A 16,391-nucleotide genomic window follows, 5' to 3' on the forward strand; every position below is an offset into this window, starting at 1 on the left:
AGGCACAAAGAATGCATATTTGACTCATAATGGGTTATGAAAGAAAAGAAACAGTTGTAATTATGCATAAGAAATCATAACAACTTTATTCAAATATTCCAGAGGTAAAACAATCGGTTGTTTCGTGAAAACAATCGGTTGCTTCGTGAAAACAATCGGTTGTTTCGTGAAAACAATCGGTTGTTTCGTGAAAACAATCGGTTGTTTTTCTAAGATAGCAAGAAAATGTTATTTTTTAAAGCAAATCATCTTTCAAAATGATGGGAAATGCATAATGAAATACATTCATACCTTTGCATTACCTCAAGCATGTTTAGAATCTCATTTGGTCTTATGAAGCCAAAAGCATAGGATGAACATATACAACTTACTTTACATAGGTCATGAATTTTGACTTGTCAAGAATTTGAGTAAGGTGTATGCTCTTGAACCATAAGCATTACTTTGATCATTCTTCATCATAGCACATTTAATTGAAAGGTCCTGTAACACAGAGTTAATGCATATACAAAGCAAGTATAGCAGCAAGATAACAAGACACACACAAACCAGTTTTCTGCATATACAAAACCAGAAAAAATGAAGTAAACAAGTGCTTTCAAGTGCAGAGAAGCAACAACATAATGCACAGATTTAAAGCTAACTATACAACCAAAATCAAGCATAAACTTCTCCCCCTATTTGAACTACAAATAGACAATAAGAAGGGTTGTACAAAGCAGAAATCAGAATGATAACACAGTAGTTTAGCAGTACAAACAATTTTGACATTTCAAGAATAGAACATGTCATAGAGCTTTCAAGAAAACAAGTGGATATAATCTTTTATTATCAGATTTTGAGGCACATTCAATGTATATTTGTCCAAAAGCAAGATTTGAAAAGGAGAAATGGTTTAATCATGCATAAGCAAACTTGGTAGCATTATACAAAGGTGTCAGAAAAAAATAATCGGTTGTTTTACTTTGACAACAAAAAGAACATTTTTCATAACCAAAAATTACCTTTTAAATTGACGAAAATGCAATATGTAATTTGTTCGTACCTTTGCACAGAGAACCCCAATAGATTCACTCAAAAAGAAGACTTTGAGATGTTCATATGGTCACAAGGCACACTTACATAAATTGAGAAATGAAAACACACATACTCTCTTTGAAGTTTCTTTTGATGAACACTATGCATGTGCCAAGGATGTCTTTTGACATTCAAAGAACCCTGCAAGACATATACAATTGAAAAGTGTAGGTACAAAGATTGTCTTTGCTCTTGATATTCTTCCTTGTAGCATTCATTCTTCAAGTCGAAAAATGATTCTTGGCTGCCAAGGATACCTACAAGAAAAGATTAGGAAGCAAGATTTGGCCCCCTTATGAATTTGGGTCCTATGATGTTAGTAGGAGTTTTAGGAACCTTAGGAACCCATTTCAAAATACCTTTAGGAACAGAAAACCTTCTTACTTTGCAGAATCTAATAGTGTGGCCCCTTTTCATGCAGTAATGACAAATTTCAACCGGTTGTTTTGATAAAACAGCAGGTAGTTTTTCAAAGAAACTTGAAAAGGGTTTTGAAACAGATTTGTTCTTGCTGTTTGGATTAAACCCCAACCCAGCCTTGCAAAAACACATTTTTGAGAAGCAAGAACAATTGCAAGATTGGATTGCCCTTTGGAAAACTTGTCCATGGTTTTTAAAAGATAGTGAACCTTCTTTTGAAGAGATTCACAAATTTCACAAAAGCTAGAATCACACTTGCAAGAAGAGTTTTTGTAAATCATTTCCAAACTTTCAAAATCTGTTTTTGACTCTTCTTCCAAAGTCTTGATTCGATTTTCCAACCAGTTGTTTAAACCTTTCAACCGATTGTTCAAAAGGGCCAACCTATTATCTTCTTCATGAGTCTCATTGAAGGCCTCAAGAAGTTGGTTATAGTTTTCAACATTAATGGAAGAGCTTGAACTTACACTGCTTGTGTCACTTTCTTGTCTTGTCATTTGACATAAATTTGCTTCTTCTTCATCACTTGAAGAGGAGCTTGATGAGTCATCATTATAGGCTCTTCTTGATTTTCCTTTCTTCTCATGCTTCTTGAAGTTTTTCCTCTTTTTGTTGGGACATTCAGTTTTGATATGACCTTGTTCACTACATCCAAAGCATGTATATTTGTTAGTGTTAAACTCAGTAGGTTTCTTGTTATCATACCTGTTGAATGAGTCACTTTTGTTGTTTCTCTTCTTTAGGAACTTGCTGAATTTCCTAAACAGCAACCTAAATGTTTCCTCTTCACTCTCATCAGTTGAGTATTGACAGTTTTTGTTCCCAGCAGCTTGACTTGATCCAAATTCTTCTTTTGTCATAAGACAAAACTCTTTTCTGGATTGTGAAGAGAAAGATTCAACAAAAGAATCTTCTTTGTCCATCAAGGCATTCCTTTTATTCTTGTGATACTCTTCAAGGGTATTCCACATTTCTTTGGCAGAACTACATTCTGAAACCTTGAGCAATTCATTAGAATCAAGTGCAGATACAATGATGTTCATAACTACACAATCAAGATGTTCTCTTTCAGAAGAAACATTTTCAGATATAGGCATGAGATAGCTATTTGTAATAACACTCCAGATTTTTCTATCTATAGATTCAACAAAGAATTTCATTCTAACCTTCCATAATTGATAATTCAGTCCACAAAACAGAGGTGGCCTGTTAATTGAGGCACCCTACCCAAAAGGTAGTTTTTCAGCCCTAGAAAAAAGATTTAGGATCGAAAACTTGAATAACTTTCAAGAACTTAGCTCTTGATGCCAATTGTTGGAATATATGGCCTTAAACGAGGGGGGGGGGGGATTGTTTAAGAGGGATTTTCGCAAACTTTGAAGGTATAATGAAAATCAATGCTGAATTACAGAGAAAGAATCAAGGAAACAAATACCCAAAATTGTTTTAAGATGATATCAGAAAAACAATCGATTGTTTTGTCGAAACAATAAGTTATTTTTATCAGTAGTTAATAAAAACAACTTAAAATAGATATATGTGAGATCAGGCAAAGAGAGAATCACACAAACAGATTTATACTGGTTCACTCTTACACCAAGAGTTACATCCAGTCCCCAGAAACCACTGGGTAAGCCACTATGCAATCAAAACCAGATTACACACATCACACACCAAAGTAGTGACCTTAAACCCCTCAGGAAACACACTACCTTTGGCAAACCACACCAAGAATGTTGATCTTGAACACCTCAAGAACACACAACACTCCTTGGCAACACAACTACAAAAATACAGTAATCAAGGAAGAAGGGAATAGAATACACCTGGGTATTACAAAGCTTAAAGTTCAGAATTACAACCCAATCCTATTCCACACACATAAGAATGATCCAAAGCTTTTTCAAATCTTGGAAAAACTATTTTGATAAACTCTTTCTCTTACTCCAAGATTAGGAGCGTAAAACTACCTTTATATAGACCAACCAAGTGGTAAAAAGCATTTAATAAAGGAGCCAAGTTAGTTAGGATCATTTAAAACATATTAAAACCGCTTATTTGAACTGATATAAACTACCAATTGTTTTTCTGTTGCTTTCCTGTATAATTGTTGATGTTCTACGGTAACTTGATTCCTCTTCTGGATTTATACAAAAAAATTCATTAAAACTTCAAAAGCTTTCAAAAAGTCTTTAAAAAATGATCCTGCCTGTTGACTTAGCGCAAGAGCGTTGCCTCGTCACGATCTTCCTCACCAGCTTGACACCACATGCCCTCCAAGTCCACACCAAAGGTAGCCTCTCTGAGAACCTGAAAAACACAAAGTGGCGCCTCTGTGGCCGGTGGCGCTCCGACGCTCAAGTCAGTGACAAGAACACCCAAGAAACTGAGAGAAATATGCTTTGTAGGACCGTACTGAAAGCACACAACCCTAGCAGAATGAGCCGTAATGAAAAACGTACCTCTGCAAATTCTGTTAAGTTTACCTTTATAGCTAGGTTTCTTCTCTCTCCAGGCCGTTATGCTTTTGGACGCGTGGCTCGCATCCAACCCTGCACGTGTCACCATCTGGGCTGGGGTCGCAGGTTGTACCCAGCCCTACACGTGTCATCATCTGAGCTAGGATAACTCGAGCGTCACTTTTTTATTGCTCCCGGCCCTACACGTGTCATCACCTGGGTCGGAGTAACTGAGAGCATCCAACCCTACACGTGTCGTCATCTGGGTTGGGGCAACTTGAACGTCATTTCTGTGTAGTAGCTAGTCGCGCGGCTAAGTCCTCAACTCAAGGAGTAAACTAACACGCGACACGCTCTATAACGCCACCTGACAAGGCGAGTATCGGGTGCAGCAAAGTGCACCATCTCTGTGATATCGCTTGTCGCTAATGGCACCCTCCTTACCGCTGCGCCATGCGTGTTCTGGCTGAGGAAACCCTGTCATCAACGAATGTCCACTTTGGGAATCCTGTCGCTGATAGGCAAGCTGCCCCCTCAACCCAAATGCCCTTCACGCCCTATGCTGGCGTAACAATCGCCTCACTGGAGTTGTACACTTGAACTTTACACCTCTGGGCCTTCATCAGCTTCAATCTGCGCTCGTCGGGATAACTGTGACGTGCTTCCTGCGGCGATGTCAAGCTGCCTGATCGCCAATCGCCAAATGCGTCCATGACAGGCAAACCCTAGGGTAGTGTCTGACGAAGAGACGGATGAAGCCACCGAGGATGGACTAATCTACAAGAGGAAGAGGGTGGTGGTGGCAAAGCCCCCAGCAATTGAGAGCGCCGCTCCAGACTTCGTTGAGAACCCCCCGAGCGCCTCCACACCATTCGAGTCCGCTGGGGAGGTTCCACTTTCAAACGCGTCAGTTGCTGAGGCCGCCTCCGAGCAACTTGCTGATACGCAAGCCTCCATCCAAGCCACCGAAGAGCTGCCCGCCTCACCACCACGCCTTGAAGCTCCCCCCGCAATCCAAACTTGTGAGGGTGGCGGTGAGCACCAACCTCCACCTCCCGCAGCGACCCCAAGCCTCCCAGGTGCTCTTCAAGAAGCTTTGAAGTCCTTTACCGTGCGCCTAACTGCCATGGTCGACGACTGTCTTCCTCAGATCGTCGGCGAAGGGCTCAAGGATTCTTTGGAGAAGTTCGAGCTCGATAACCGGGTCTACCAAGAGGTGGCAAGCACCGCGAAAGCTGCGGCCGAGAAGACCAAATGCGACATGCTGATGCAAGGTCTCGAGTTTTCGCGGGTCGAAAATGCCCTCAAGGACGAGCTCCAAAGCATATGCAAAGACAACAAAGAACTGCGCAAAAAGCTTCATGACAAACTCCAAGACCCTGTCGAGCTGGAGAGCAAGATCGTCCCCCTGAGGGAGGAAATTGCCGTGCTGAAGGAGGCGAAGGTGACTGACGCCGAGAAGATGGCCAACTTAGAGAAGAGGTCTGTCGAGAGGGAGACTCTTCTGGGAAAAGTTGAGCAAGATCGGGATAAGGCCTCCCAGGAACTGACCGAAACTGCTGCTGAGCTTGCCCGAGCTCGCGAAGAAAACAGCGGGCTCAAGAAGAAAACCGACGAGCTCGATAAAGAGAATCGTGGGTTAAAGATGAAGATCGATGAGCTTCAGCTCGATGCTGCCCAAGTTCTCACTTCCGGCTTTGGAGCAGCTCTGGAGCAGTTGGCTTGTAAATTCCCCGATCTTGATCTTTCGGAGTTCTCCGTGTACAATGAGGTTGTGGATGGCAAGATCGTCCCCCCCATCGATTTATCGCCTTGAAAACTCTTGTACTTAACTTTGGCCTATATGTAACAATTTTCATTCTGTTTGAACTGTTTGATACTCATGTGCACGCGCATATATATATATATATATATATATATATATATATATATATATATATATATATATATATATATATATATATATATATATATATAAGTATAATCTTCTGACTTATCTGTCGTGCAATTAACTTGCTTAGCTGTATGGTTTTTTCCTCAACTCTTTGTGCCTCGTACCATCCGGTACTTAACTTTCTGCAGCCCACCTTAACTTAAACAAACGGTTAACTTGAAACAATAACGTTTAACCCAAAATCACTTACTTGGTAAAAAGGGCTTAGGTCAATCTTAATATTTGAACCCTCTCTCGCCCAAACTACCAAGGGCCAAAGGCTTTTTACGTTGCCACCTAGAACTTCGCTGGCTCAGCCCTTGCCATCGCAATCTTTTCTGTTTCGATCTCACGCAGTGGCTTCTGGCGACATCCCCCTCCCTTAACTGAGAATGTTCCCTACGGGACCACCTTCTGATTTCATCTTTGCTCGTATGGGAGGAGAGCTGCCTTTCGGATCTCCCTCCGCCTTCCCCGAGTCTTTACCCTGAAATAACTCGCATCATTGTCCCCTAATCTGGGGGTAGAGGCGCCTTTCGGATCCTTCTCTACCTCCCAGAGTTTCAGAATAATGATTTGGGCGGTGGGGTGCCCTCTGTGAGCCTCTCCTTCCACCCTTTAACTTCTGGCTTAACTGGTCTTACTAGGCCAATATTGGTGCCTCACTTAAGGGGAAAGAGTTCTTCTCCAGCCCTCCTTTCCCGTACTTGAGATCGTTAACACCCCTGGCTTTTCAGTCTCATCTTGCCTGAACTCACTCGAGGGTGAGAAGGACTTTTCCTGATGCCTCAACTTGCCCAGGGGCTACATCTCCTCCTCCCCGGATGCACTGAGGGCTTTCAACTTGCCTCAATTCGCTCGCGCAAAGAGGTCTTTTATTCTGCTCTTGCCTGCGCTCGCTCAAGGCGAGGAGGGCTTTTAAATCTCTTTCTCGCCTACACTCGCTCAAGACGAGGAGGACTTTTAAGTCTCTTTCTCGCCTACACTCGCTCAAGGCGATGAGGACTTTTAAGTCTCTTTCTCACCTGGTGGCGGTCGGAAAAATTTTAATACTTGTGCCTCCGATCACCGAGTGGCGGTGAGGACTTAAAAACTTAAACTTGCACCTATGTTTCGAGAGTTTTGTACTGGATGCATGCGATTTGGATTTCCATTTTTAATCTTACCCCACTGTTCCGGCCGGTTGACCTGGGACCTCTTTGTGCGCAACCTCACCCGTCAGCTAGGGACTCCTTCCCACTGGTTACCTGTGGATTCCTGCAAAGAAGGACAAAAGGGCGCCCTAGCGGCCGTTTGCACTCCGACGCTCAAGTCAGCTGGCAAGAAACACCAAAACTCCACACCTCCGTATCGGAGCACCGTGAATGGCACTCTGAAGGTGGTCAAAAGAAACTGTGTCTAGTGTCTATTTTCTTATTCTCGCAAACAACCTCTCTCCCTAGTCCCTTGTGCGTAGCCTCAAGACTCGAGGAAGCAACTAGAGTGTGTTCTAGGAAAGTCTGCCAAAAATTCGAACCCCGTTTCCAACATTCAAGGCGCTATTTAAGCTACTCCAGCATTCAAAGCACCTTAAAGCGCATTTAATTATAAAACGTTCAGCGCCTTTAAGACGTTTAAACCGCTTGAGAGCATTTATAGTACCTTAAACGCTCGAAACGTAAACTTTATTAAATAACTTTAATTACCTTGTACCTGACAAAATGACGTTTCTATTCTGACTTGGCTGCTGTACACGTGGAGAGCCTCACAACACCGTGACCCCATCTGGGGGTATTTCCTCGTGTGAGTCCTCCTACCTGGGAGTGCATCTGCGCAAGGGGTGACTTTTTGGGTGCCAACTCATGCCCCCAAACATCTAGTCACTCACTTTGAGAGCGTATCTACCTTCCTCTCGTACCCTACACCTGGCTACCCTGGGCGTGACCCTCTTCATGAGTCGTATCTACCCCAAGGGCATCTCTGGGGCGGCATGGGCGCTTCACGAGTCAGGTTGCTCTCCACTGGCGCTATTACTAGGGCCTTAAAGCCACCTTTCTCTTCTCTTTATTGCTACCCCGGGTTATCGGGTTTGAGGCCTTCCCACGGCGTCGCTCCCTCCATGGTCTTTCCTACCCATGGGTATCGGGGAGCAACATTGTGATTGCCTTGCTTTTGTGACATTTGACCTTAGCGACGCCCTAGCTGGGCGACGCCTACTAGGCGACGCCTTACCTTGGCAACGCTTCCTCTCGGCGACGCCCCGCCTCGGCGATGCTTGCACTTGGCGTCGCCTCACCTAGGCGACGCCTTATGTTGACTTTGACCCCGACGTTGACTTTGACCTTGACTTTGTCAACGCCCGGATACGGGACGATACACCCACTAACTTTGAAAAACAAACAGCATGCAAACTTAATAACTGGGAAACTTCGATAAACTTCGAAACCTTCTTTGGGTGGTCTCATTAAAAACCCTTCTCAGGGAAAAAAGAGTGCCCCCTTGAAAAATTGTTTAAACTGATACATCTTAAACTGTTGGAGTTTATTGCTACTTACAATGCCTTAACTGTAGTAAAACTTGAGGTGGGTGGCGTTCCAAGTGCGAGGGATCGCCCCTCCCTCCAGCGACTCTAAGCGGTAGGCGCCATTCCCGAGTGCTTCGGTTATTCTGAATGGACCTGTCCACTTGGGTGACAATTTGTTTTCCATCTTGTACTGATGGGCCTTCCTCATCACCAGGTCGCCATCTCTGAACTGCCTCGGCTTTATCTTGGAGTTGTATTTGCGCTCGACCCTTCTCTTTACTGCTTCGGCCTTCACCCACGCTTCCTCCCTGACCTCATCCAGCAAATCCAAGTTCATCCTCCTTTCTTCATTCGAGTCTTCTGACACGAAGTTCAGAAATCTCGGCGAGCTCTCTTGGATTTCAACTGGAATCATCGCGTCGCACCCGTACACCAAGCTAAACGGGGTTTCGTGGGTTCCCGATTGCTCAGTAGTATGGTATGCCCACACTATGCGGGGAACCTCCTCAGCCCAAGACCCCTTGGCCTTTTCCAACCTCCTCTTCAATCCTCTGAGCAGAACCCGATCAGCGGACTCTACTTGCCCATTCGTTTGCGGGTGTTCCACGGAAGCAAACACCTGTTGTGTCCCGATGTCCTCGCACAACTTCTTCAACAGGTGGCTTGCGAACTGGGTCCCATTGTCTGATACTAGACGCTTGGGCACGCCAAAATGACACCCAATATTCTTCCATACGAAACTCTGGATTTTGTGCGCGGTGATCTGGGCTACTGGCTCTGCTTGAATCCATTTCGTGAAGTATTCGATTACCACAACCAAATACTTCATTTGTCTGATTGCCAACGGGAAAGGTCCCAGGATGTCGATTCCCCACGTGTGAAACGGCCAAGGGCTGTAGATTGACTTTAACTCTTCTGGGGGCGCCTTGTGCCAGTCGGCGTGCTGTTGGCACTGCTTGCAACGCTGGGCATATCTCTTGCAATCTTCCCTCATCGTGGGCCAGTAATAGCCTGCACGGATAGTCCTCGTCGCCAGTGACCGGCCTCCAATGTGGCTCCCGCAAATTCCCTCGTGGAGCTCAGCCATAATCCTCGTGCACTTCTCTCCATGTACACATACGAGAAGAGGGTGTGTAAATCCGAACCTGTAGAGCTCGCCGTCGATAAGGGTAAACTTGCTGGAGCTCTTCTTTATTTTTCTGGCCTCTGTTGAGTCAACTGGACGCACGCCATCTGCTAAATAGCGTTGGTATGGCGTTATCCACGTGTCTGGCTCGTGGACAGCGCAAACTTGCATCGATCTCACCTCTTCTGCTGGGCACGCTCTGACCCTCGGCGTCCTCACAGTTTCCTGCGTTAGGGATCTATAACTTCTCGTCGTTCTTTCCATCGATCTACAAACATGAAGAACCTGGTGGTCTGCCACGAATGTTCAAGGCGCCTTCAAGGTTTCTTGAATGACAGTCCTCTGTCTGCCCCCCTTGCCCGTAGCGAGCTTGGCTAGCAAGTCAGCTCGGGCATTCTGCTCTCTCGGCACGTGCACCACTTCAAATAAAGCGAAAGATCTCCTTAGCTCTTGCACGTACTCCAAGTAGGCTGCCATCTGCGGGTCCTTGGCTTGGAACTCGCCAGTCACTTGTCCAGTGACCAACAGCGAATCGCTCTTGGCCATCAGCACCTTCGCCCCCATTTCCTTTGCCAACAGGATTCCGGCGATCAAAGCCTCATACTCTGCTTGATTGTTGCTTGCTTTGAAAGAAAACCTCAATGATTGCTCTATCAACACTCCGTTGGGCCCTTCCAAAATGACCCCAGCCCCGCTGCCCAACTGGTTGGACGACCCATCAACCGAGAGTACCCAGCGAAAGTCATCCTTGGCGTTCTGCGCTATTTCGGAGGACAACTCGACCACAAAATCGGCGAAGACTTGCCCCTTGATCGATCCCCGGGGTTCATATTTGATGTCGAATTCCGACAGCTCGACCGCCCACTTCACCATCCTTCCGGCCACATCGGGTATCTTCAGAACCTTCTGGATTGGCAAATCAGTCATCACCAACATCGTAAAGCTCTGGAAGTAATGGCGCAGTCTCCTCGCCGAGAATACAACCGCTAATGCTGCCTTTTCTAGGGCCTGGTACCTCACCTCTGGGCCTTGCAGCACCTTGCTAACGAAATAGATGGGCCTTTGGATCTGATCTTGATCCTGGACGAGCACTACGCTGATTGCCCTCTCAGTTATGGCAAAGTACAGCCTGAGCGGTGTTGCGGCTTGGGGCTTGCATAGAACTGGCGGGCTCGCCAAATATCCCTTGAGCTTTACGAAGGCCTCCTCACACTCCTTCGTCTAGACAAACCTGTTGTTCCTTTTCAAACACTGGAAGTATGGGTGGCCCTTCTCTCCGCTTGCCGACACGAATCGGGACAGGGCGGCCATCCGCCCCGTGAGTTGCTGCACCTCCTTTACAGTGGCGGGGCTCCTCATTGCCAAAATGGCGGCGCACTTCTCGGGGTTAGCCTCGATTCCCCTCTCCGACAGGAGAAACCCCAGAAATTTCCCTGCTTCCGCACCAAAAACACACTTTTCAGGATTCAGTTTCAGCTTGTACCTGGCTATCCTGATGAACAACTCTTCCAAGTCAACGACGTGCTTGTCTTTCTCCAGGGACTTCACGACCATGTCGTCGACGTATGCATGTACATTCCTTCCGAGCATAGGTGCGAGCACCTTGTCCATCAGCCTTTGCTACGTGGCCCCTGCATTCTTCAACCCGAAGGGCATTACCCTGTAGCAATAGCATGACCTTTCTGTCATGAAGGCGGTCTTCTCCTCGTCCATGGGGTGCATTTTGATTTGGTTGTACCCTGAGAAGGCATCTAGAAAACTGAGCAGCTTGCACCCCGATGCACTGTCCACCAGGGCGTCTATGCTTGGCAAAGGATAAGAATCCTTTGGGCAGGCCTTGTTCAGGTCTGTGAAATCAACACACATTCGACATTTTCCGCTACTCTTCTTGACCAGAACGACATTGGCGAGCCATTCTGGATATTGGATCTCCCTGATGTGGCCCGCTGCAAGGAGTTTTTGTGTCTCTTCTTTGATCGCCTGTCTCTTCTCCTCATTGAACTTTCTTCTTCTTTGGCGGATGGGCCTGACTTGGGGGTCCATTGCTAAGCGGTGGCACAAGAAATCGGGGTCAATTCCCGGCATATCTGAAGCAACCCACGCAAACGCATCCAAATGTCTACTTATCACCTTGGCAATTTGGTCTTGCGTCTCGCTGTCCAGGGTTCTTCCCAACTTAAACACCTTGCCGCTGATCTCCTTCTCGAGCCATTCCTCTACTGGCTGAGGTTTCCTTTCGCTGGCGATCAGCGCCCTCGCGATACCGGTTTCTCTGGCGGTCTCCGAGCAGTTTCTTTCTCCCTCCAAGCTCTTGGATCTCGCCTCTACATCCTCCATCGGCACATCGCCCTCGGCGACCACCTCTAACGCCGTATCCGAAACTCGCCGGGATTCATATGCCGGCTCTGCGCCAGGGGGAGGCGTTGTGGTTACGTGGCACACAGACCTCTTGTTCTTGAGGCTGTTTTCATAACACTTCTTCGCCTCCTTCTGGTCTGAGCAAATAGTGATGATCAGACCCTCCATAGACGGCAGTTTGACCTTCATGTGCCTTGTCGAAGGCACAACTCCTGTTCTGTTGAGCGTTGGCCTTCCCAACAGTATGTTGTACGCTGACGGGGCGTTTACGACAAGATACCTGATCTTCTCCGTTCGTGAGGCCAAACCATCAGTGAAGGTCGTCCTCAACTCGATATACCCCCTCACTTCCACTTGGTCTCCGACAAAACCGTACAAGCAGCCCCCATATGGCCTCAGTTGATCGAGGGACATTTGTAACTTTTCGAAAGTCGGCCAAAACATCACATCTGCTGAGCTTCCTTGGTCGACCAGCACCCGGTGGACAGTCCTTCCCGCCGTGACAAGCGAGATCACAATAGGGTCGTTGTCGTGAGGCACAACGTCCCTAAGGTCCCCCGTGGTAAACGTGATGTCCACGTCGGGTGAGTGATCCTCAAAAATTTCCACCGACATCACTGACCTCGCGTACTTTTTGCATTGCGACGCAGTGCACCCCCCGCCGGAGAATCCACTAGCTATGGTGTGGATCTCACCGTGAATGGGCACCTCGTGCTGCTGCCCGCCGGTTGAGATCCTGACGCTTGGTCCGCTTGCTTTTCCAGCAAGTAATCCTTCAAAAAACCACTTTTGACCAGCTCGGCGAGCTGGTGTCCCAAAGCCAAACACGAGTTGATAGAGTGGCCAAAACTCTTGTGGAACTCGCACCATGCGTCTGGTTTTGGCCCCAAAACCTTTTCCGTCGTTTTCTCAGGCACCTTGAGCCTAGCAGCAATGTTTGGGATGGCGATCAAATCGGCCAACCCCATTACAAACTCATACCTTGGGGGGCGATTAGTATCCCTAGGCCGCCCTGGCCCCTTGTTCTTGTTTTTCTTAGGGTCGTAAGGGTGGCGCGTCCTTTGGTCCCTCTTCCCCGTCGCCGCCTCCATTACCCTCTGCGGCTGGACCCTTGCTTGGGCGCGCGGTTTGGCCGGGACCACGTTTCCCCTCTTCTCGGAGACTTCACTCTCAGCGGCAATGTGAGCCACAGCACGTCGCCGGATTTCAGCAAACGTGGCGGGGTGACTCCTGATGAACGACTCACTAAAGGGCCCAGGTAACACACCCTTTTTGAAGGCGTGCACAAACATTTCTTCGTCTTTCCCTGGCAAACGGACTATCTGAGCTCCAAATCTGTTCAGGAAATCCTTCAAGGACTCCCCTTGGTACTGCCTTATATCAAACAGGTCGTAAGACACCAATGGTGGCGCCTTGTTCACTATATACTGCTCAACAAACATCGTGGAAAACTGTTGAAACGTGGTAATGTGGCCAGTAGGTATGCTGACGAACCAGTCCAACGCTGTTCCGCTCAGAGTGCTCATGAACACCTTACAGTACACCGCGTCTGAGCCCCCCGAGAGCATCATCTGAGTATGAAACACCGTGAGGTGGGCCTCAGGGTCCTCCACCCCAGTGAAAGACGCTTTCACCGCCACAGTGTTAGCCGGGACCACCGAGTCCATGATCTCTTGGGAAAAAGGCATGGGGAAGCTGCGCGGTGGGGACGGGGGTGCAGACCTGTCTCCGACCGCGCGCTCCTCCCGCTCCTGAAGGGCCTTGCGCAGAAAACCCTAAACCCTAAACCCTAAACCTACCAGCGCCTCATGCATCCTTTCTGTTCAGAACGCGATGCTGCCACGTTCTCCTGCAGCGTCCTCATCATGTCCATCACTTGTGTCATGGACACAACATCTTCGTCTGTTGATGGCGCGATTGAACTGGAGCGTGTTGTCCTCATCTTTTCTCAGCAAACTCAGCAACTCAAAGAAACCCCAAACAAACGGTGAAAACTCCAAGAATCGACTGCGATAGCGAGCAGTCGAACAGAAAACACCAAAACCACCACAAACACGAACTATGGTTGGGAATCACCTTTTATACGGCCCCACAGTGGGCGCCAGATGATCTTGCCGGTTGACTTAGCGCAAGAGCGTTGCCTCGTCACGATCTTCCTCACCAGCTTGACACCACGTGCCCTCCAAGTCCACACCAAAGGTAGCCTCTCTGAGAACCTGAAAAACACAAAGTGGCGCCTCTGCGGCCGGTGGCGCTCCGACACTCAAGTCAGTGACAAGAACACCCAAGAAACTGAGAGAAATATGCTCTGTAGGACCGTACTGAAAGCACACAACCCTAGCAGAATGAGCCGTAATGAAAAACGTACCTGTGCAAATTCTGTTAAGTTTACCTTTATAGCTAGGTTTCTTCTCTCTCCAGGCCGATATGCTTTTGGACGCGTGGCTCGCATCCAACCCTGCACGTGTCACCATCTGGGTTGGGGTCACAGGTTGTACCCAGCCCTACACGTGTCATCATATGAGCTAGGATAACTCGAGCGTCACTTCTTTATTGCTCTCAGCCCTACACGTGTCATCACCTGGGTTGGAGTAACTAAGAGCATCCAACCCTACACGTGTCGTCATTTGGGTTGGAGCAACTTGAACGTCATTTCAGTGTAGTAGCTAGTCGCGCGGCTAAGTCCTCAACTCAAAGAGTAAACTAACATGCGACACGCTCTAGAACGCCACCTGACAAGGTGAGTATCGGGTGCAGCAAAGTGCACCATCTCTGTGATATCGCTTGTCGCTAATGGCACCCTCCTTACCGCTGCGCCATGCGTGTTCTGGCTGAGGAAACCCTGTCATCAACGAATGTCCACTTTGGGAATCCTGTCACTGATAGGCAAGCTGCCCCCTCAACCCAAACGCCCTTCACGCCCCATGCTGGCGTAACAATCGCCTCACTGGAGTTGTACACTTGAACTTTACACCCTCTGGGCCTTCATCAGCTTCAATCTGCGCTCGTCGGGATAACTGGCGACGTGCTTCCTGCAGCGATGTCAAGCTGCCTGATCGCCAATCGCCAAATGCGTCCATGACAGGCAAACCCGGCGACAACCGGCTATGTTCATCGCAGAACGCCAATTCCATGAACTGGCGACTACGCTCACCTCTGAACCCTCCCTCTTTTCCTTGCCCACGTGTTCCACTGAGCACGCCCCACCTGGTCACGTGCAAGACACGTCATCACACCCGATGACCTGGTCGGTACAAAAACAATTCACCCCCTCTTCTTTAAAGGCCATATATTCTAACAAGAATATGGAACGGTTTTCGGTGAGAATAGAAGGGAGGGTTTGCTAATGGATTATAATGAATTTGGCCACTACTAAAAAGTGGTCCTTAAACCCATGTGTTGTTTCTTTATGATAGTTTTTTTTATCTAATGCTAGATTTTTTTTCCTTAGTTTTCATTTGTTGATACTCGATGGGTTCTTCTACAAGTTTGTCAAAGAAGTTAACACCAGATAAACCTATTTGAACTTCATTATTTTTATAATATTGCATATGCCAACCATCATGATAGCAATAGAGGACCCTCTTGTTGGGTTCAATAGTGTCAAAGTTCAAGAGGGGGGTGAATTGACCTTTTAAAAGTTTCGCGCAGAATCAGATTTTATCACAGTACACAGAAAATAAATCGATTTATTTGGCAATGAACAGATTTATTTTTACACTGTTTATGTTTTAAAAGCGTTTATATCAGCCAAGTGATTCTTGAAGTTATGCAGATTAATTTGCAAGCCACACACACACTGATTTTAAAGAGAAAACTATGAACAGCAAAAACAGTGACCTTCAATTTTTAAGCAAGTGATAAAGGTTCAATTATTAGCTTGTCAATCAATTGGGTAACCTATCACAATCAACCTGTTCCAGTTGTAATTAACAGTTCATATATCTTCTTAACATAGCCAAACTGATTTTCCTGAAAATAAGAACAGAATGAACAAGCCCAGAAAGAACAAATTTATTTTTGATTTAACAGATTCAATTTTAGACAGATTGACAGATAAGCAAGAATCTGAGTGCAGGGATGAGGAGAAATGAACACACAACAATTATACTGGTTCACTCAAATGAGCTACATCCAGTCTCACCTAATCCAGGTGAAATCGATTAAACAAAACGTACCAAACACACATACACAACCACTGTTCTTGAACCCTACAAGAAACTTGGCACACTTGCTGAAAAACACTATTTCAGCACACACACTCTTCAAGAAACCCTATCAAGAAGATTTTACAATCACACTTTTACAAGAAAAGAAATATGAAACGAATACACCTGATAGAGGATGCAGAAATTTGCCTTAGACCAGTAGAATAGATTGCTCACATAGTAGCAGCACCTCTCACCAAGCCTTAGAACCAAGAAAGAACAAAGCAAGAACAAGCACACTTTTGATTTTTGAAATCTTTCATGAACACATGCTAATTCTTTGTAAATCCTTAATTCTCTGATGTAA

The 16,391-nt window shown here is 46.5% G+C and overlaps 3 protein-coding genes across 3 annotated transcripts in view; 1 reads left to right on the plus strand and 2 right to left on the minus strand.

Moving 5' to 3' along the window:
- LOC137809084 (uncharacterized) overlaps positions 1-5,772 on the plus strand; it is a 52,148-nt gene extending 46,376 nt beyond the window's left edge. The window contains exon 2 of the mRNA XM_068610227.1: positions 4,675-5,772. Coding sequence (XP_068466328.1) covers positions 4,675-5,772 — 1,098 coding nt within the window. The remainder of the gene's footprint in view (positions 1-4,674) is intronic.
- Positions 5,773-9,824: 4,052 nt separating this feature from the next.
- On the minus strand, positions 9,825-10,454 carry LOC137809085 (uncharacterized). Its single transcript, XM_068610228.1, has one exon. The coding sequence runs from the start codon at positions 10,452-10,454 to the stop codon at positions 9,825-9,827; it is 630 nt and encodes a 209-aa protein (XP_068466329.1).
- A 2,099-nt stretch (positions 10,455-12,553) lies between these two features.
- Positions 12,554-13,543, minus strand: LOC137809086 (uncharacterized). The gene is made up of 2 exons (XM_068610229.1): positions 13,317-13,543; positions 12,554-13,211 (listed from the first exon to the last, which is right to left on the minus strand). The coding sequence occupies exons 1-2, from the start codon at positions 13,541-13,543 to the stop codon at positions 12,554-12,556; spliced, it is 885 nt and encodes a 294-aa protein (XP_068466330.1).
- Positions 13,544-16,391: the final 2,848 nt, after the last annotated feature.

This window comes from Phaseolus vulgaris, chromosome 2 (assembly GCF_000499845.2).
Source record: "Phaseolus vulgaris cultivar G19833 chromosome 2, P. vulgaris v2.0, whole genome shotgun sequence".
NCBI lineage: Eukaryota > Viridiplantae > Streptophyta > Magnoliopsida > Fabales > Fabaceae > Phaseolus > Phaseolus vulgaris.